General features: G+C 36.6%; 1 protein-coding gene across 6 annotated transcripts in view; it reads right to left on the bottom strand.

Moving 5' to 3' along the window:
• The window catches only part of TMEM117 (transmembrane protein 117), a 237,662-nt gene that overhangs the window by 61,656 nt on the left and 152,754 nt on the right, over positions 1–23,252 (bottom strand). For all 6 annotated transcript variants that reach the window (XM_069802220.1, XM_069802224.1, XM_069802221.1 and 3 more), the window contains one exon: positions 18,125–18,222. In XM_069802220.1, coding sequence (XP_069658321.1) covers positions 18,125–18,222 — 98 coding nt within the window. The remainder of the gene's footprint in view (positions 1–18,124; positions 18,223–23,252) is intronic.

Below are 23,252 nucleotides of genomic sequence, written 5' to 3'. Positions count from 1 at the left end.
ACTGTGCTGACCTAAATTTTGTTAAATATATATTCTGTGTTTGATATCCTGTTAAATGCTTTACCCAATGCTGATTGAGTCCCCTCCAGTTTTACAGCTACACGATCTTTTTCTTCCTGTGAACTTCAACATATGTGTTTGACAAGCATAAGAGCCTACAGGCTGCCTCCCCATCACTTCCATGATTGCTCAATCAGTCTCCAGCAAGCACCTACAGAGAGCAGCTACAGAAATACTTTTGGAAGGGCTGTTTTCGCAGTGCCTCACTTTCTCTCAAAACAGGGAACCTTTGTATTGTTGATGAGATTTTGAAACAAATCAGCATTTGGAATAGATGGACACACTTGGATTCTTTGATCAACAACCACTGGAGAGACTAGAATCGGTCAAAATTTTAGACCTCCGCAGAGCAAATAACTACATCCATTTTACAGAGGCTGTAAAATGGAGTACAGCTTTGGGGACTGGATATAGTCTCTCAGAAAGCTTTGTTTAGTTGTTTTGATTAACTTTGTTAGTATTGTCTTCAGTTTTCTCCTAGGTCATTCAGTCATCATACAGAGATAACATTAAATTAATTTGGCCAGTTCTTCACTGAGTTTTTTGGCTTTATGTTCCTCCTGGGAGCCTTGAAAATAACTGTCATGTCTAGCTAGGAGGCCTTGAAAGATGAGTTTGACTTACACTCATTCCTGGGCCTTTCCAACCATTACTGGCAATCTAGCACAGAGAATTCTGGGTTGATAACCCCATCAATGTCTACTAAAAAAAGGAAATGTATTTCATCTGAGGCAGTGGCTACCTTCACTAAGTTGAAGCAGGTCTTCACATTGCAGTGGGGGTATTTTAATGCTCTGTTTAGGAAGGAACAGACACTTAAAACTCCCCAAATATTGTGAAATACTATACTAGACCAGCTGGTTTTTGAGTTTGAAAAGTGTTCACAAACCCTAAAAGAGATGACTGCTTATATATGCATATGTCATTTGACATTTAAAGGTGGCTTCAGAGATGGATTATACAGGACTGGAGTAACCACCAGTTGTGCTATGAACAGTAATTGCAGAATGCCACAGCATCTCCTCTGCAGGCAGCTGCCCTCAAAGCAAGATGTCCATAGCTGCGTTCAGCATGGGATCTTTTATAGCCCACAAGAAAATGCTGCATCATAGAATAAATATAAACAATCCTTCCACTGACTAATGCTGTTACCAATTTATCTGTCAGTCAAATGATAGTTTCCCTGACTTTGCATAAATCTAAATGCCAGGAAAAAACTTGTTTAATTCTATTTAGATTTCTGGAATTACATTTGCATCAAATTGGTTTAAAAGACAGGACTTTGTAATGAATGCTCTGTAATGAATGATGCAAAGGCTCTGTTGCTTTACTCAGATGGGAAGAACTGAGCATATGAAGGATTTTGGTTACGAAGCAGAATTCAAAGACAGTGTATATATAGATTACCTGTTGCTTAAGGAAAAAAAAAAAAAGGTTTTCATCATTCAGTTTGAAGTATCAAGACTATCTTCTAGCTGGACTTACCATGTGGACAAATGTCCTCAAATCTCTTTTAGAAAGATGATAACAGAACAGCTCACAATGTCAAGAAGTTTGGAATGAACCATTACCTTATTCCAGGTGAAAACTGCTTAAAATCTCAGCTCCTGCTTAACGTACTATGCTGGCGATGTGTGTCTGCCATGTTGACAGATTGTACCACTTTGGACCTTGCCATCAATTTCATTCAAAATAGCTCTGCCCTAGGAGCATTCTTTAAAAATGAAATGTTTAAAAACGTCTCCAAGAGCTTTCTACTTATGTTATCACACTTTGTATTACAGAGCAATGATTCGTAAAGCCTGTTCTTTTTGTAACCCAAGGCCTGGCTAAAGATTGTTTAATTTTAGTTCATTTATTACTGAAAAATTTAATAAAATGTAGCAAACTGAAATGCACATTTAATTTAGGGGTTATCTTATAATATAGTCACACCTGCTATTGAAGCAGGGTCTTATTAATACTCATCCAGTTTGCTCATGTTGCAGAGAATGATAAAACTGAGCCCTAATAGGCAGTGGATGTCCTAATGAACACAGGTGTGTCATAAAGCCAAAAGGTTCATGAAGCAATCCAAAACCCAGACCTTAGATGGCATCATCTATGCCACGTCCATATAATCAAACTTTGCAAATAGGATGATAATATCTTCTTTCTCTTTCTGCTTATTCAGGGAGAGATGCTGAAGTTGAATCCCGCCTCTCTTGAGTTCAAGGAGCTCTGGTTTTGTTCTTGTGCTGGCAATTACCTCAATCACAGCAAGTCACCTCACTGCAGATACCCAAATAGAATGAATGAACTTAAAAACTAAAATGATCAAACTGAGTAGGTAAACTGAATAATGGTGTTTCAAAGTAGTGGTTCACATCTCCTAAAATTGCTTAACCTGTCTCTATTTCCAAAATAATCAGAAAACGCAAAAATGAACATACTAAGATGGCTTGACAGATGGACAGATAGTTAAAATATGTGAAATTTTCACCTGGTCCAGGAAAAGACCCTATGACACAACTTTAGCTTCTGTCTTAAGCTAGGATCCTAAATCCTAGGGATTCCAGGGAATTATATTTAAATGGTCTGATTTTCTGGAGTACTGCAAGCCCCACAAATCTGATGTAGGTCAAATTCAAGGGAAATTTTTATATCTTTAGATGCTTAAAATAATAATATAGGATAGTAAATTCAGATGGTTAAGGTATGAATATTTTGGCTACGACTCATTTTCCTGGAAGGGTAAAGCATTTTTCCTGTGCATCACTTTCTGAGTACACATACTTAGATCTTAGTGTCAGCTTCCTTTATTCATCTGATCTTGCTATTGTGAGGCACAACCTGCTATCACAAGACACGTTACAGTTTAGAATGCCGCACTTGCACAAGGTAAGCGTGCAACTTCTGACATTCATAAAGCCAGATTATTTGCCCACATATCATAAGAAATAACCCAATTAGGTTTCTGATACAAGGATCATAAGGATAATACATCTTAAGAATATTACTATTACTCAAAATCAGAAAATAAGCCTTTAAGAAAAACAACAAGCAAATAACAAAACTCAATAAATGAATGGAAAAAGGAGCCTGATGAAGTGGAAACAAAAAAACACTGAGAGAAACATATACCAAGCACCAGAATTTCGCTTATTGAACAATGAGAAGATTTGAACCAACACTGTGAAGAAAGAAATATAGAAGTTGAAGAGGGAAATATTATCAAAGGTGAGGAAAGAAAGTGTTTAAGACTAATCAAACAGCATACCTATCATTGTATGCTTCAGAAATTTATTTTATTGGAGTTTATTAACTACTGCAGGGAAAAATGTCCCTTACAACTAACTGAAAAAAAAGCTGTCAGTACCTAAAAGGGTATTACAGTTTCATTGAAGACTACCGGGCTTTTACCATCGATTTCAAAAAGATGAAGGTCAGGTGCTTATTTCAATATACTTATACAGATTTTTTTTTCACTAGGAAAAGTCAATCATCTTGATGGTTAAAGTGGATATCAAACGCTATCGACCACAACTGTTCACAAGGACAGAGTTTTCCTTAATTTTGCAACACCACCAAGACTGCTTACCCTATGCCTGAACTGAAGGTCCTAAATTAATTCTGCTTGTCTAGAAAATGATATGATTTGGGGGTACTACCATGACATATTGCTGGCATGTCTGGTAATAGGGGTCATATTAACACCACATTTTTTTCATAAACATCATTGATATTATTAGCAGTTATAGGTTTAACTATGGATACAAATAGAGATTTTCCTCCAGACCAGAAGAAAATCTGTTAGGAGCTCCCAACTCCATTGCATTTAATAAAATAATTACAGTCTCACTAGAAAGTAAGCTTTGCTTCAGTAACAGCCTTGAAACTAGTTAAAGAAACAAAAGCACGTTTCTGGCTTTAGCTCAGTGTTTATTTTACACAAATGCCTTTGCTTCACTGTGCCATTATCCACCAGTAGTGTATGCCATTACTGGAACAAAAGCTCTCATTCCACTAATGTTATTGCTTAAGGAACATATTAAGATGCTGGTGTTTTCATATGGGACATATCCATACATCTTCCACAAGTAATTACATTACCAGTAATCCTTTTAAAAGGGTGTCTTTGCTCAGTTGCTTTGCCAATTGCTCTAAGCTTGGTTATATGACAATCCCACTTACTCATAGTGTATGAATTGATAACAGATGAACCAGCTAATATGCTGGTGCTCTCTGATCAGTGACAAATTGTAGAACTGAGACCCATCAAAAGAAAAAAACTCTCTTTACAAAGCCCCAAATAGTTTGGATTTATTTATTACTGAAAATAGTAGAGAGCGCAAAGAATTACTGACCCTGAAAATAGCACACGTTCCTTTACACATTTTGCAAAGAATAATAATTATCAGGAAATATAACCACTAACTTTTTAAAGAGCTCCAGCATTCATGATGACATAAAAAAGCAGCCTCTAGCTATAGTACAAGCATCTCTTTCATGAAGGATAAAAGCAGTGATATGAAGATATGGAATACAGGCCATATCATGCAATACTCTAATTTGAAGATCTAATAATGCCAGCACATTCAGGCTAAGAAGTTTTGCTAAATACTCAAACACTGTCTGAACTAATTCTGAAGACTACTTCCCATATCACGAATTATGTCAAATCTATTAATGAATAAAAACTGTTAACCTGAGTACTAACACTGCACTTTTCTATGACAGAGTCTACTCCTCGCTCCTGAGACGGTGATTAAAAGTAGCAACTGTCACTGTCTCTGTCAGTCGGTGGATACACAGACGAAGCAGGAGGCAGTGTGGAGAAGTGTTTTTGGACCATCAAGCAGCAGTACACAGAAAGGCTGTGAATAAATTAAACCAAAAATATAAGCCTCAGGCTGATGTGTTTGAACTTCACTGCAAACATTCTTCATACATATTTAATTGCTCCATTGAGACTGTGACTGTTCTGGAGATGTTCCAGGCATTATTTCCATTCCATTAGTACGCTTGCAGTATGTGTACTCCTTAACCCAAAATGATTGATTCCATAAATGTCTTACCACTTACTGACCTGAACACTAATTGAGGTTGTGTATAGATTAAAAGAGAGTGTATGCTTCTTGAAACCACCCAAAATATAATGTAGTCACTGAAATATCTTGTGGCACAAGAAGAAAGTGGTACTTCCAACTGAAGACACCAAAATACTGCTTCACAGAAACGTTTCAGGTAGGAAGAGCTGGAAATTATACAACAGGTTGAGAAACTCTGCTAAACAATTCTTTAAACAGAAGTTTAATTCTAAGCACAAAGCCCTACCTTTCTGAAACATAACACAATCTTTCTTTGAAATATTATTATCACATACCAGATGCTTTTGTCTGTGCTTGCATCTTGTAAATTAATTTGCTTTGGGAGAAAGTATAGATTTTTTTACATTCCATAAAAATAAAACTAAAGAAGTTCCGATAATTTTATCAATTCAACTGCACACAAGGGGAAAAGCTAAATGTTTTTAAGGTTTTTATTCAAACCAAGATAATGTTGTAAAGTGTAAATTATTCTACTATGAACCAAAACTTTTCCTGTTCAAGTTATTAAAGACAAGTGTGATCTGCGGCAGCTCAAACCTTAAGCCACCCCGAGGAAACAATCCTAAAGATGTCCATAAGCACCGCTAGCTTCTGGGTTAACCTGAAAACTATGGACAGTCCTAAACCCTTAATTCTTAAGGCATTAAAATTAAAATAATCTGTATCAGTTTGAATGAAAAAGGGCCATATTCATAATACGCTTCCTCATAACTGAGGTATGTTCATGCAGCTTGGTCAAGCTTGTATCAGACATTGGAAGAATCCCTGGGAAACACTTAAATTCATGTTATATGTTATTTATAAAGTTTAGAATCATGAGTATGTTAGACTTCATGTGACAGAATACTGCAGAGAAGCTTAGACAGGAAATCTGAGCCTGCCTTTGAGAGAAGTTTCATCCTGAGAACTAATACACTCAAAGTGACATTGCCATTGCATGTGCTGTCTTCCTCCAGATTCTCCATATGAAATTTATTGAACTGAAAGATGATTGTTTCCCACCTAAATTCCAACTCTTTTAACTCAACATATCATTTAAAAGTCAAATAAGATATTTCCAGCTTGTTTACTGTCATTGAAAACACGCCTCACTCTATTTCTTTGCCCAAGAACTATGCTTCCTGCGCTATGCCAATGGGCCTTGAATATTCAATAAATGAGGTCAGGTCAAAGCATGCAAATAACTGGAAGCTGAGCATGTGTCAGGGGCCTTTTTTTTACTGACATGCTACTTTTGTGAGCAGCAAATATGCATTTGTAGATGAGAGATTTAGCACATCTCTGTGCCATGTTTTTTTTTTTTTAAAGTAGTAATTTCAGACAGTAACCTCCCCGGGGCAGAGTTTTCACTTGCACTTGGGCTGCACATTACCAGCACAATGGAGGGCCCAAATGAGTGCATTTTTAATAGCTGTTTGTTTTGAAATAATGGCCACGGGTGGTTGTTTAAAGGAAATTAATTTACTAAAAGTTTTAAAATTATTATCTGTTTCAGTTTACAGTAGAGACACCTTAGGGCACGTCATTATTCAAAGTTCCAACAATTATGTGTAAATTCACATAAAAATTAAAACCATCCCATCTAAATGAAACATAACTAACCAACCAGAACAAGAAAGAAAAGAAAAACAGAAAAATATCCTGTGCATTTTACACGTCATGCAGTTCCCCAATGTATGAAAAAGCAGAAAGGCCCAGGAGCTTGCACTGGAGGTAACACAGTCGCACAATCTCAAAGAGAACATTTGTTCAGCCCTGGGAGAAAACTGTATGTAGTATCGTTAAACAAGAAATACCTCCTCCTTTTTATTTTCAGCATATCTTTGAATAAACTACAACTGCCATAGCAAGTCATGAAACTGAAATGAAAACCTCCTCCATTTTAACTTAATATTTTGACAATTTCTTGGCCTTTGTCCTCCCTTACCTTCCCAACTGTAAGATATTCCTTACTTAATGAACTTAAATTCAAATTACTCTACAGCAGAACTAGTGGATTCTGGTAGGGTGTGTAAAAAAGAAATGGGGAAGCAGCTAACTAGAGTATGAGGAACAAAGCTTCCAAAAATACAGGCCTTTCTCAAGGCTGAATAGATTTTTTTTCCAACTCTTGTCACTGGCTTTGCCTTACCCCTTCAGCCATCACAGACAAGAAGGGCTGATGCCCCTTCCATTGAAATCCAGAAAGATTTACTCTTTGTCTGCATGAGGAGCAGCAGTGTGCTCACCAATGTACCAACACAATCAGTAATACAAAGCAAACAACAGTAAACTGCAGTCAAGGTGTTTTTTCTTCAAGGAAAAGATCATTCATTTCAGTAAGCAAAGAATCTGAAATGATGGAAAATGTTTAGTTCTGTATTAATAGCATCTTTGTTTACACACTGTTTACTGAAGCTTTTGACTTTGATTAGTCAGTATGACAAATTCATTATGTTCATCATGATAACTTCTTGCTAGACAAAGTACCTCAAATACGCATGGTCTGAAATTTAACTGGTATCTGTTATTGTAGGGACTTAACTGCTAACATGATTTTTTTGTTTAGTTAAAAAAAAAATCCAGAAAATATGCTAATGTATCGAAACATACATTATGAAACCAAGAGCCCTGCAGGGCATCTTTTGTTAAAAACGTTTGCTGGGATTTTATTGACAATTTAATCTACCCTTTGTTTTAGATGGTGTTTTTTCTACTGTCACAATTACAGATAGACAACATGCAATTATTTGAAATAAAAATATAGCCACAATATTCTCATTATGTAATCCAGCCTAAAAAAGATATTTTAAAGTTGAATGTCTGGATTAAGATAGCTGTCAGCAAATTCTTTTCATTTTACAACCCTACTGATTTTTTTTAAAGTAGAAAAGCAATTAAGAAACAAAAGAAATGCTCCTTACATCAAAATGGAGGTTTTATACAAAGACTAATTAGTCATACGTACATTCATATTTATAGTTCTGTTAAGCACATCCTGAGACATTAGTTTTAATTAAGTTTTTTTCATTTTTATTGAAATGGCTCTATTCTGATAGTGGCCATGGGGTATAAGAATCTGAAGGGGACAGAATGTGATAGGGGGTGAAGTCTGGCAGCATTTAAATAATAATTTCCTGCTCCACCTTTAAGTCCAGTCTTTGCAAAAGACAGAGTCTCATCTGTTTCTGTTAGCCCTAAATAACTGAATTTGGATGTAACAAGCTATTTTTTTTCTTTCTTTTAAAGCATCACCAGTTAGAAAGTAACTCAGCACCAGTACAGCCACATTCTGGTCCCACGCAGTACTCTGCATCTCAAGCTGTGATTTCACTGGAACCATCATTACTCTATTGCTGTTTGTTTGCCTGTTTGCACCAGCAGAATGGGCTGACATGGTGGAGAGTTTTGCTAAATTCTATTTGCAAAATTCTGTTGATGCCCAAGACACAGCAGAAGTCATGCCATCAAGGACTATCAGGAAATCAAGAGGAATAAAACTTTTTAATCAAACGCTCGATGGATGACAACTGCTATATCCTCCTGAAACCAGAGGAAGACTAATAATCTCATCCAAAGTGTCCCCAGGGAGAGCGGTCTCAGTCCCCACTGTTAAACAATCCCGTTAACATCACCGGAACAGTTTCACTGTGTTAGTGCTTCCAGTTACACATGAAATCCACAGGCCCTAAAACCAGAGAGTTTCCAAACTGATTTTCACTGGGCACAAACCAGTTTCATAAGGGGTTCTTCACGTGGATCTGAAAGCCAAAGAACACTTGATATGATCAGCATTTCTTGCAGTCTTGGCCATGATAAAAAAAGTTTGTAGTTTTGTGTCATCCTACGAGCTTTCCAGTCCAGAATGTGTAAATACTCAATATTTACGGGAAGTATGGGAATATGAGAAGGATGATGAGTCAGGTGTTCAGCTAAGTACTTTCAGCAAATTCTAAGGGGCAAATTTAAACATGCCATTACGGAGAAATACAATTTTTAAAAAGTACTCCAGTATTCCAGGAAAGGAAATAATTTAATTGCTTTAATCATCACCTTTCTTTTATGAAACTGAATTGATTTTTGGAATCCAGCCATGACAAAGTCTATGAACTCTGGCTGTGAGCACGAGCAGCTGAAGCACTCATTTTCTGCTCTCCATTGAACTCTTTGGGCTTTCAGAGTGCACATCTTGCACAAAACCACCGGCTGAGGCTGCATCTTCTCCATGCAGCACATCTTTGTGCGATGGATTCTTTAAAGCTTCCCCAAAGTGACTTGAGTTTGAGTCGAACTGACCATGTTTTGGGCTACGATTTTGCCAGGCCTCTGCACACTGAAGCAAGGATGCAAGACAGTGAATTTTTACCTTGATAATCTGAAATGTATCCTTCTGCTGTATGAATAAAAGTCCACAGTCTGCATGCTGATCTAACTGCAATACTTGGAACTTCTGTCATGGACTTGCTGTCACAATTAGCCTATTATATATTGTTATAATTTAACTTCCAGCATTTTTTTCTGCCTACGTGATCCCATAACGCATATTATCTGACAGCTATACTCATCCTACTTTTAGAGTGGACCTAGAACGAGGCCTAGGCTAGCTGTAAATGCTAAAGATAGAAGAAGATGTTTTTGTTAATAACAAATGGATTTATACTGTGGAAGAGGAAGGAAGGGAAAGCACTTAAGCAGAAAGAGGGCACTGACAGAACAAGCAACTGCATCAGTGATTCTGCTCTTCTGGAGAAGCTTCCATGGGGCCTGAGTGGCGGCAGAGGTGTCTCCTGCTCAGCAAGAACTTCGTGGAAAGCAGAGAGAAGGTGCTAAAAGAGAACTTGCTGCAATATCCCTTCTACACTGGCCCTGCGCCTGAACTGAGGATTGCAGCTGCCTATTTCAAAGAAAAGAACTTTGAAACCTGCTAAGGAACATTTTCGTCTAAGAATTAGAGCTTTTCAGTTTTTGGCACAGAATGTGACTTTGTGGAAGTATTTTCATTTGGAAGTACCGTTATTACTGAAACATTGCAGACACTGCACTTTAAGAAGTTTTATTAAAGCTCCACATTGGATAAAATATTTTTAGTAATTGTTCGTGATATACCTCTCTCTCACTAACAGGGATAGAATAAAACCTACTTTTTAAAAGAGGTGAAGATGGGTTGCCATATCCATCCAATTACGAGGGCTATACTTAGGGATCTAGCAATTATGTAGGAATAAAAACAGCCTTTTATTGTAACAGGCTATCAGCTACTGAATTGCAACTAGCTACGAAATATAACTCAAAAAGCTTAAACAGGCTGAGGAACTGGAAAGATATGCTATAAAATACGTATGTACTACAGCAGTTCAAAGAATTTAAAGCCAAATCAAAGGTGAAACTCAAGTCTATGGGCTCAATCCAAAACCCCACTGTAGCTAACGGATGATCCTTTTCTCTCTTCAGTGTAACTACCTTTCAGCCAGATTGCTCTACGAATCTTTTTTTACACCCCAGGACATGAAATACTTCCACACCAGAACTTACCAGGGGAACGGTGTTTGTGCAGGGGTGTTAGGAGCTCCCTTCCTCCCCTCTGTCGCTGTCCCGACTGCGTGGTTGTGTGCGTGGATGTGGATGTGCGTGCCTGTGTCCTACTTCGTCGGAGAGGAAAGCTGCCACGCTACACTCACTCTTCCTCTCTGCCAACCCTTCTCTTATTCATGCAAATACAAGTAAGAAACAACATATGTCTTTGTTTGATCTGTAGGAGTCTCCATCAGAAAAAAATAAATAGGATGAGACCACTTGATGTAACTTGAACGAGACAAATAACAAACCTTCATGCTAAAGTGATCTCACAATTATAGTATTTTTTTTTAACCTGAGATTCAGAGCTCCCTCACCTTGATTTTGTCTCCCTCGAATGCTTTTTCTTCTGAGAAGAAAAGTGAGATGAGGAATGATTTGTCTCACTATTCTTCCTATCACAAATAGAGTCGGGGAGAATGCATGATACAGCCCTTCCGAATATAGACTGGCATAGGCAAGATACAAATTTCTTCCTTGGTAGGTGAGACAGATGGGAGACTTTCACACGCGCTCCCTCACATATGGATACGTTCTCTCTCCTCATATATAACTGATGTCATGCAAAGCATCTACCTCTAATGCAGTGCATTACTAGTCCACGAGTAACATGCTCCATGTGGCCACATGCCGGCGGACTGACTGCATTTCCCAAGATGCTTCTATCTCCTTGGCTTTTCCTAGAAAAACCAGGGAAAGCTTGAGACAGGCCATGACGTTAGAGCCACGAATGCTGTCTTGGAAGCCAACCACTCCACAGCTGGCTTAGAGCCCCAGGTTTGCCTTGCCCTTTCCCTCTTGCTTCTTCACACACTGGCAGCTTTTGGGCTATTGGTGTGTTGGAGGAGGGAGGAAGGGAAGAAGGAAAAGGACGGACGTGTTCTGCCAGGGACTGGAGTGATTGCTTGTACTGGAAGTCATTGGGAGGCAGGAGCATCTTAGAGGAGGACTGAGAAACACTGCCAGCTGAAAACGGTGCTTACTGGGGAGGGCAGATTGATGGGAGAACCCTGAATTACTGACACTGTGGTCTTCACGCACCGAGGAGAGGGGGATAGGCATCAGAGAATGAGTGCCAAAAATGGGTCTGACTCGTGTGGTTGTCAAGATTCAACCACTCTGGTGAGTCTTGACCACTGTTATTTTTCCATACTAGACACTGTAAAAGCACTCGGCTGTCAAAATGGAAGAGTATTCCTTAGGACATGAACCGGAGAGTTTGTACAGGATCAAACACAGGTTTGAACAAAAACCTTTTGTGTGAATATTTTAGATAATACAGTATTTTCAGATATATATATACACACAGTATTTTCAAATATAGTATAGGAAGGTTAAATGAAAACTAAAAATAGGCAGAAATCTTAAAAACTACCATTTGTATGAAAGAAAGTCCAGTGGTGTGGATTATGATGAGTTATTTTCAACATTTTTTCATGTTAACCAATTGTAATCTTACAGCATAGTTTACCATTAATACCCAGCACAGAAATTAAATAAATGCTATCAAAAACATTTTAGTCATCTCTTGACAAATGGTAATCATACTTCTCGACTGCTAGCCTAAATGTGACAATTACTATTCATGGGCAGTTTTATCCTCTCAGAATATATATAACAATGTCTGCCCAGATTAGTAGTCAGATTACTCAATATAAATCCTCTATGGAGGACCTTAGTGAATATTTTGTATTGAGACAAAAAGGAAATAGTAAGGAATTTATTTATTGTCTTCCTTACCCAAACTGAAGTTATTCACTTTGGTTATAGCATAAGAATAAAAGATTTAGTGGGAGCAATAATATTGTCAAATATTTTTATGTTCTTTTATACTATTTACCAGGAAATCTGCCTCAACTTCTACATGATTCCAGGTTTCCGTTCAGTAGTCAGTATCTTATCACAAGATAAATTACTTAAATATGAAAGAATGAACAGATGAACTTAAAACCCTCCAAAATAGGGAGAGAATAATGTATGTGTATCTATATGTATGTATATTAGTAGATATAATTATTTTGTTGTTTCATGCAGTTGTATTTGTGGGACTGCATCACAAAAACCTTTACTCAAACTTAATGAAAGGTTTGTTTTGTTTGGGTTAGTATATAATTTAGGTTGACAAAGCTATAATGTCTAATTAGTTTTTCTCAGTGCAGCCTATAATGAAAAGAATGGATGTTTTAAGAAGCTGTCTTTTGAAACAAATGTATGAACTACATTCATATATGTGAAAAGAACATTGTCCAGTGTGCATTTATCATCTTGACTATGGAAGCACAGAATATGGAAATATAACTTATCAAAACAAACATTCAAACAGGTCCATAATAGAAAATCTCTTAAAGAAACTACGCTTTATTCCTGTGTGGGAGTGGTGGCCATCTATCTTATAAGGAAGCTTCCTCTACTTCCAGGGTACAATGTATTGTCCAATTAAGAATCCTACACAAACCCATGTTTAACACAATCCTCTGTAAACATAACATATGTACATGAATTAGTACTCTGTAGCAATTCTGAACAATTAATTTGAATAAAAGCTTTTAAACCTATATTACTAACTTGCTGAATCAAAGTACTGTGATTACTAACATGCATTTCTAAGCATGTGTAATATTATTTTTTTATTAAAGAAAGCTAGAGAGATCTTATGGAAATACATACTAAAAGAAGATTATTTAGTTTGCAAAGTCAAACACAGCAAACATAGGGAATCACAAATTTACAATTCTCCATATTACTTTATTTCTTCTCCATGTTGGTCTGTGCTTTGTGTTATTTCAGACAAGACTCCTATGCCAAAGACACATTATTGCACCAATCAAGACAGATCATTGTGTACACGTAAAATGAATGTCTAGCCAGGGACACCACGGAAATGGATTCCAGTCTGCTACTTGCATATTCAAACGTTCAGCTTGTATATATTATTCTGTCACCCTGCCTGCAATCAATATTCAGCTGCACAATCCACTGTTGTTTCTACACTCCCCTATTTTGATAAGCTACCTCTGAATATCAATTTTCTCTTCCCTGGTTACACAGACCTCAGTAGCTCTTTTCCTCACTTCCAGTAAACTCGTTTCTTTTTGTTGGTGTTCTGTTTTTCCCTATAGCTAAAAGTTCACATGAAGAACTCTTTCTGTCTTGCTCATTATATCCCCCCATCATCCTCTGTTAGGGAAGTTTTGAGGACAATTAATATTGGAACGGTTTGTCAAGAGAGAGTATTCGGGTCTTGCCTCCATTAACTAAACCGCACACAGCCCAGAGATGTCCTGGTGATTTTATTCTAATTAGTATGCTTGATTCTTCACAGGATATTGTGGGCCACTGCGGAAGACGACGGAGCATGTACCGTGGCATTAGCGTGCGCTGTCTTTAACGCCACCACCTGTACGAACCGCTCGTCAGAGCTCGCTCCTGCGCAGATCTGTAAGCGCGTAATGCTCTCAGCAAACCTTGGTGTACCATCTGGAAAGCTCAGTATTGCACAGGTTTGTTCCCTTGGAAAAATACTGTAAATACTATAAAAACAGACACTAAATTAGTTTTAAGTAATTTTTCATGAACTCTCTTAACATTATTCCCTTCCATTTGTAGTTCATTTTTAATGTATTTATTTGTCTGTCCTCTGTCTTAACAAGTCGTTTCCTTATGAAAAGTGTAGGTTGGACTTATTTCGTGTTCCAGGGGAATAAAAAATTATTTGCAAAATAATCAGCCTTCTCACATTGTACTTCTCTTGCTGCTTCCTCTAATATCCAACATTAAAAATAACTACCATTCTGCATTGTCCTATTTATTTAACTTATCACTAGCTACTGCTACTGGCTTGTCATCAGTCTTGCCCAAGATCTTTATTTGGCTTAATTTAACAACCTTTTTTTCTTGTTGCTTCTTTCAAATGCCAGTCCTCTCCTGTCATATGTAATTTGTTTCTCCTAAACCAGCCAAATCATCAACATATCTAAAAAATATCAATCAGCCTATTTCAATTCATGCTAGTAACTTCACAATAGTGATGGTAACCACAGAGCACTGGAGACAGTTGTTTCTCTAGTTGTTGCGCAGCCTGATCTGACTGCCAGGTGGTGCAGATATTTAACCCCCCGTGAGTATCCGTCTTTCGCAACCCACAAACGTGTCTGCACCATCCCAGTAATTCCACCAGGGTTCCAGATACTTCATTGCTTTCTAGAAGCCATCTTGACAATACACTTCCTTAAATCTGTAAGAAAGTGTGTTTGCATTTGCATTGTATCACTATGCAATATAACACAGACCGTAACAGCGTTACACAAAGGTGCCTCTGGATGGTGGAATTAGCCATGAGCAGAGCTGGAAATGACCAAAATGGAGACATTTTTATAAAACAAAAAAGACAACCCTTCACTGTAAAAAAAGTAGAAGGCACTTCAATGAACTCTTTAATGATGGGCTAGACAAAGGCAAATAGCAAATGGACATTTTTGAGCTAGCTGAGTTGTTTGTGGAAGAATTATATCGTGAAGACATTCAAAAGGCAGCCAGAATCCTCAGGAGCAACCAACAACCAGTTGCTGACAATGTTTCCAGGGAATGATTTAAAACAGGAGATGATAAGCTAAATCAAAACCTTTGCTAATTAGTTGCATTGGAGAGCTGAAAACATTTCCAAATGAGAAACACAAAGCAGTCACACGATCAGCTGTTATAAACAAGTGGATGGTGCCTTCATCCTCATGACAATCCATCCGTCTTTGGTACGTTCATAGACATTTTCTAATTTTACCAAGTAAACTTGAAAATAAAAATGACGTTAACAGAAAAACAAGTCCAGTGTGTATCTAAAATTTTCATTTCATCAACCACTTTAACCTGTGCATCACATATCTATATTGGGAATAATTAAAATACAGTACACTGTATTACACTATCTCTGCTAAACAGGTGTGCCACTCGGAAGTGTCCTGAATAAACAGACTTTGGCATACCAGTATCTGTGTAGGACATACTATTCAGGATGCTTCATTTAGGACATTTCAGAAATGAGGCTGCTCACATCACACTGCTTAAGCAAGAATAAATGAAATACAAATACACCACATTATCATGCATAACATTATCAATACTTTAACTCCCCCCTCTATTTTTCCTAGTTAATAGGGGAAAAAAACCTACTGTTACTGATATCTAACATGCACTATCTAAATAATGTCTCTACAGAATGTAGACTGCTGCCCAGGGCTCTTTTATTTCACTGCTTAAAGCTAAAAGTAAAAGCATTTATGTCACCCTTTAGGTTTTGAAATCCCCATTAAGCATACTCTTTAGTATGAGAATCATGCATGAAAAGAACCATAATTTTTAACTTTATCTCCATTTTAAACTTTTGGTAGGATTTGTTAATGTGAGTATTATTGGAAAGAAAATACAGATTTATAACATTTCAGGCTGCAAGGAGTCAAAACATCTCTCACAACAATATTTAAGTACTTTTGATAGTGTTTTATTGTTCTCCCTGTCTGGCATGTAAATGTGAAATCTCCCTATTATGTCACCTTGCTTTTAACCCTTTTTTTCCATTCTTCCAGTCTTTTCGTGTAACTAAGTTTTTTCTTGACTCTTAACTAATCTCCTTTCCAGTCTTTCAGACAAGGGTAAAAAAATCAATGCTGTTCTAGACTGAGCTTTTCGCTGACTTAGCCAAATGACACTAATCACTGCTAGCCCACTTGCTACCTATCTGAGCATTTTTTTATTCATCTGCTTTACCTTTTTGCCCACCCTGGCACGCTGAGGCAGAATCTTCCTCTGCAGGTCCCGCTATGATGACAAGGAGCTCTTTGAGCCCCCCCTCATCCCCTCTATAACTCAACCTTTTCCATCACGTTATTTTTTTTGACCTAGCTTTCTAAGATGCCTCTTCCATGCTAGCATTTGTCAAATTATTAACTTCATCTTTAAATTCTGTCACGTCATTAATATAAATGATGTATACAAATAATGAATACTACTTCTAACATTAAATAATGGGATTCCCCTGTGTTAACAATGTAGCAGAAAATTATTATTTTATTTATACCTTTCACTGCACGTTTCTGAGATGATTTCTAAATGTTCAGCACACTCCATGGGGCGTACTAGTTTTCTTAATTGCCTTCAGTAAAGAACTTTGTCAAAAGCCTTTTGAAAGTCCAAATAAATTAGACCAAGCATTTCTTCCTCATCCATTATTTTGATGACATGTTCAAAGAGTTCTAACAGATCAGAGGTTTTCTTTCAGCAAAGCTGCCCTGGCTTCTTTCAGCAAAATTTAATCTAGAGTTTGCTCGTAATTCTATTATTGATGATGTATTCAATCCATTTAGCTAATACTCACACTTTACAGGCCAGTAGGATTATTCTAGTTTGTTGAAAAAAAGCCACAAAGCCAAAACAATAGCCAAATTTTAACACTCAGTTTTTCAATAGGCAATTAAGTGCTAGTAAAATTTGCATCAGCTCAGCCCCTTCAGTTCCTTATAAACCTTGTTTGTAGCCAATCAGCCATCTGATTCTGCTTTCTTTTTAGTCTTTAAATGTCTCTTATTATTTGCTTTAATTGCCTCAATTTAATATAATAACTCATTTTTACTACTTTATAAGTATAGATATTTCATTGCATTTTCTGTAGCAGAATCCATGTAAATAAATCTTTCAACTTCTCTGTAACAATTCCTTCTAAATCCACTCTTTAAAAAACAGCAGGTCTGCTGATATTTTCATGAGGTTTTCTGCTTCTGATGCAGCTGAAAAAAATCTTTGCAGTTTCTTTAATCTTCAGCTATAAGGTCTTCACACTGTCTCTTAGACTATACGTTTTCCATATTCCATTTTTCCTTCCACAATTTGTTTTCTATTTTAACAGCTACAATTTAACTGCAAGAGGATACATTTAGAGTCAAATAAATGCTTACCTCTCACAATTTTTCCCATGGATTTTAAAATATTTTTCTTAATAATCAGAGACTGAGTCACCATTTGAAATCCCATTCATGTGTTAATTCAAAGCATTGCTATAATTAATTTCAAGGTCACAAAAAGACACTCACATATCTACTTACCTTAATTACAAGGACTGACAATGGGACATCTAAATATTATCACATGCAGCAAAAATTTTGCAACTCAGATATAAACAGTGTCAAAAATATAATAAAAGAAACAGTATAAATCAATTTTTAAATCATATTTTTACACCAACTATTTTGATTAGGAATTGTTCACTCATGTACAGCTTTCATAATGTTTCATTTTTTGCTAGACCAAGCTTCATTTTTTTCCAACCACACATTCCATTTATATTTCTTACTGCCACAGACAATTAGAAGATATATTTTTGGATATTCTATAAAAGGTTCATTTACAATAATTTGATTTTACTAATTTCCTACCAGAATAAAACGATCCTAATGTTTCCTTTCTTCCAGAAAGCTCTGGCAGACTTTCCCCAGTCTGGGTAGGGTTTGTCCTGAAGCATCATATCAGTGACCTGGAGGGAAAGAAGAAAAAATACACGGTTAAACTGGTGTCACAAAAGAAAGTACTAACACAGACCTTAAGAACACTTTATGTATGACACACCTGCTTCCGTTCTGATAATTTTAATTGTTTGACAGCAGAAAAATAGTATCTCTAGTGTTACTTGCTGTCAAAATAGAGTATATTGACCTGCATATGTGCCCCTAAAGTGCACACAACTCCTTGAGAAACAAGGAAACCTGTGGAGATCCAAAGATAAGAAGAGAAGAGGAACTATTCTAAAAGTTACAGCAACCTACTGTACATAACTACGTTCCCCTATGGCTATGAAGCTTTCTGGTCCAGCCGGGGAGAGGGGACCCACTTTCCTGAGAGCAGCATTAGCAGAATTTCCACTCTTGAAATCAGAACTGCAGCCATGGAGTGCAAGCCTGTGAATTAAGCGCTATATGCCATTTATAATCTCCTCTCGCTTTCTGGTATCAGTAAGAAAAGCACACTTGGGGACTAGAGACAGGAAAATCCCTTAAAAGTTGCACGAAATTTAAAAAGTATGAAATATTTATTCTCATTTTCATAATTCCTATCTAAAGAGACCATCTGTTTCTCTGTCCAGAGACTCATATGCATGCACCACTACTGGGTGGGACACAAAAGTAAAAATGACTTTCAGCTAAATGAGGGAGGTGAATACCCGTCAGGCACTTGCACCTTCGGGAAGCTGTGTTTTCATATCCATTTACTTCAAGTTAACTGTACTAAAAAGCACCAAAAGTTACATTACAGTAAACTCATCAATTCCATTTGCAAGAGATTCAAAAGAGTCAAAAACCTGCCCATAGGTAAAGATTAAGAAATAATTGAACAGATAAAGGAAATAGGGGTGAGCACCTGCTTCAAAATACAGATAAGTAAAACAAATTCTTACTATCTGTCATTGGTAGCAGTACACAGTGGAAAATTAGAAACCGTTTTGATTAGTCTGAAAATAATCCTTAATAAGATTTCAGAAGGAAATAACTTCAAATTGAAGACAAGTTTTCCACTACATTTATTTTGATATATAGAGTTTTTAAAATCCAGTTTACCATCCAGAGTGTGAGCTACCACTTTCAATCAACAGCATTAACAGTGTTTATCAAAAAGAACACATGGCCCATGATTAAATTAAAGCTACATATAAACTACATTCGACTTCTAAAGTCCAAGTCCATTTGGGGTTAAAAGTGCTCAGCATATTAGTCTGAAGGGCTGGGTCCAAAGGATAATGAATATGTTAAATAAATAGAAAAACACATTCTAGGATTTTATGATTTCATTATGCCTAGCCTGAAGAAAGGACAGATTATATCCTGAAATACCATCTTTACTATTTGTTTTATGTAGGTAATCTTTTCTCAGACCAGCATGCTGGGATACTTTTTTGTAAAATCCCTCTTATCTAAATAAATATTTTGATAAATATTTAATGCTGAACAAGACATCTGTAAAGATTTAATCCACTACTTTAGTAACACCTTTTTCTCTTAGGAAGAGTCTATGTAGTAATGAATTTTTGCAAAGAAGAACAGATATTTCGAGAGGTTTTATTCAATTTTCAAAATATTTTCTCCAGACACTTTCTAGGAAATACTTATTGTATTTGGTAGAAGGATGCAATCTGCTGCTCTATGACCAATTATTAGAGTCGCATGTTTCATAAAAATGACATTCCAGAAGGAGACATTTTCCAAGGAAAATGGCAAGACGAGGCAGGAAATGTTCTTTCTGATATCAGACAGTTGGTCTTTCATCTCCTAGCTTTGGCATTTATTTAAAGTCATATCACCAGATCAATGTCAGGTCGGTTGCAGCTAAATTGGCTGAAGCAGAGACAGTCATTAAAGGGATGCATTCCATAAAGAGAAATCCAATTACCTTTTGCATTAGAGAAATCAAATTCATTTTCTGGTTTGGTCAAGGACAGTCACTGTGGAAAACGGCTCACAGGAGAAAAGCACTCGACACTGTCATAGTGCAAATAAGTTTGAGATACGAACATCAAAACCTCATTGCTGCTGTTAGAATGATGTTTTTAGAAATAGAAAAAATTACAAATTTTAATTTAATTTGCACAACTTAGTATAAAGAGATGTGTGAGTGTGTATTTTTTGCTCTCTCTTTGTATTTCACAATGCGATTGCTGGCCAGCAAACATTTCACTCTGTTTCACAGGACTGTATTTGAAAACACTGCTGATACTCCGGAATAAAAAATAATTGATCACTTCAGCAATTCTCTGTATGCATGCATCTTACATAATCAAGATAAAATAGGGAAAGCCACTTACAATGTAATTAAGTAATGTATTTTTGTCTTGAACTAAGAGATGCAATATACTTTAATCAATTAATTACACTGCTTCAATACAGAAAGGAATGGCCCCTACGTACAGTGACTGTATACTCTTTCATTTTATTTAGTGTCTCATGAGAGAAATGGTTACACTGTATTAAAGTGCAGAACCAAAACTGCATAATACACATTGTCTGACTTCTTAAGTTACACGAATGCCACAGCAAAATATTTTCATTAAAAATTAGCATGCCTTGTATATATTATGGAATCTTAGATTTCACTCTCCCCTGTAAAAATATGACTTTATTAACTACTCCTATTATTCATTTCACATTAACTATGAAGATAACTTATAATAAATTAATAGCAAAATGTTATCATTCCCATTTTTGTTACAGAAAAATAGATTATTGCTTTTGATATGATACCCTACAATCATTTCAAAAATGATGTCATATGACATAGAAGAAAGAACCCAGTATTCAAAGTCATATTCAGAGCAAGTAACTTACAGAGACAACAAGTGCAGAAAGCAAAATCATAAAAAATTCCCCCAAACCCCAACAAAACAGTAAGATACCTAAAATCCTGAGATATACTAAGTCTAGCAGTAAGACACCTTAAGGATCATTTATTCCTTCCGTGTAGCTGCTCTTTGAGCATATTGCTCAGGATGCTCTGCACATACTTTAGATCTCTCCTCCCTAGACAGTCATGTCAAACGATGCTACGTTGTACATCACAGGATCCTTCCCAGCAGAGGCAACGTCTGCAGCGGGAGTTTCAGGTAAGGCTAAGTATCTTTTCTATTAATAAGCTAACGGCAAGTGGAACTTTCTTTAAAAAAAGAAGAAAATGACCTAATACTTTGGTCATGCCTTCAAAGTATCTTCCAAATTCTTCACTAGCAGGAACTATGCTGTCATCTTCAGAGTGCAAACAGATCATTCCTGGAAAACCAATGCGGCATGGGCTGCTGGCCAAGCTGTTCTCATCTGCCAAATGGCATTTTAGAAACCTAGAAGTATAAAAGTACATCGAATAGTTTCATAGCAGCACTTCTCCACATAAGCTCCTGCAGAAACCGCATCCTGAAAGAGAAATGGACTCTGGACAAGCTCTCTAGGATGCGACGTATTCCATGCTGTAGCATTCATTAAGTGGAGACCAGCCCTAAGTGGAGATTTTCATTGCGTTTTTCACATCAAAACAGTGTAAGAGCAGCCCTCCAGAATTAAACAGAATGTAGAAGAAGCCAAGATCCACAAGAAAAGCCTGGAAATACAAACCAAATGGTGAACTCTGAAATCTTTTTTATTGTTTTGATACACTAATGAGCAGTGAAAGGTCTAATGGACAGTAGGACTCCAACAGCTTATATCAGTAAGGAAGTTGTTCATACGCAACTACTCAGCCAGGAGGACAAGACGTCATGGTGCTATTGCTGGAAAATGGAGTAGTCTGAATAACTCTGCATTTGGCAAAATACATATATCTACCACTGTCACATACATGACTCAAATATTATAACTGTTCATTTTTTCTATTTTTATCATTTTGCAATTTCAAAATATCTTATTTTAAATCATAAACATCTTCATAAGTAGCACTAAATTAAATTAATTTGAAAGTCAGCCTTTAAGTAGTTCATAAGCAGCACTTTTCCACTCTCCCCAAACTCTTTACACAAGAAACGTTATTTTCAGTCCTGCAACTGAGGAATTTAATTGATAAGAATGAGTATCATAAATTCTAAAAGTTTTCAGAAATTGTAAGGATGCCATAGTGTCAGGGCAGGTCCGAGGGCAGTTTCCCAGGGCAGGTGCATGCACGTTCCTTAGTTTTGTGCAGCACAACGTTCCTCATCAAAAGAACCCGTTGACATCTTTTGCAAAGACTCAACGCTGCTTATGTGTTTCTGAAAAGTATGCATTTTTTTTCCAGAGTGGGGCTACATAAGGTTAAAGTAATTATGTTTCCTGAAGTCAGACTGTGAAGTCAATGAGAGCAAATGTATACCACTGAGTGCATACACTCTCTTTGCTTTGCTGTTATGTGCTTTTAGGTAAGAGCTATATATAGGTGTCCCACTAACTACACATCAATTCTTTATCATAGCTCCGTCTTCAAGCACTATACTACATCATGGTAATCATATACCAAACCAGGGAAATATTTAGTATTCAGTCATTAAAAGCTTCTATCCATCATTTTTGTCTTCATCTTCTTTGAGAACTTTAAAAACTGCAGAGCTGTTCACTTGAGGTACAAAAATAACCTATATGGATAATGCTTTTATGCTTTTTTCATCTGGATGTTAAGGAGAAAACTGTCTTCTGTGGATCATACCTCAACACTTCCATGGCTTACACAATGATAATACGAAATGCCTCCTTTAATTATGAAATTGTTTTGGCAGTTGAGCAGAAGTGTTGAAAACTTCGTTACACATCCTTCAGAAATAACTGTTAATTTATTTTAATCCACTCTGCTGCATTTGGGAATATACAAAATGTACAAATATTTGAAAACAAATGTAACAAATATTTGCACTTAGGCTTACTGATCTATAAGGGGGATGATATTTTTCAAGCTAAATATTAAGTCAGCTGTAAATACGCTGCTAGATTCTAAAGTAGTTTTGTCTGCTTTCTACATTTTTGAACATTCCTAATATAGTTTCATTCCCACACTGAAAACAAT

The sequence above is a fragment of the Haliaeetus albicilla genome, chromosome 14, assembly GCF_947461875.1.
Source record: "Haliaeetus albicilla chromosome 14, bHalAlb1.1, whole genome shotgun sequence".
NCBI lineage: Eukaryota > Metazoa > Chordata > Aves > Accipitriformes > Accipitridae > Haliaeetus > Haliaeetus albicilla.
This window is presented reverse-complemented; position numbering and strand designations above follow the sequence as displayed.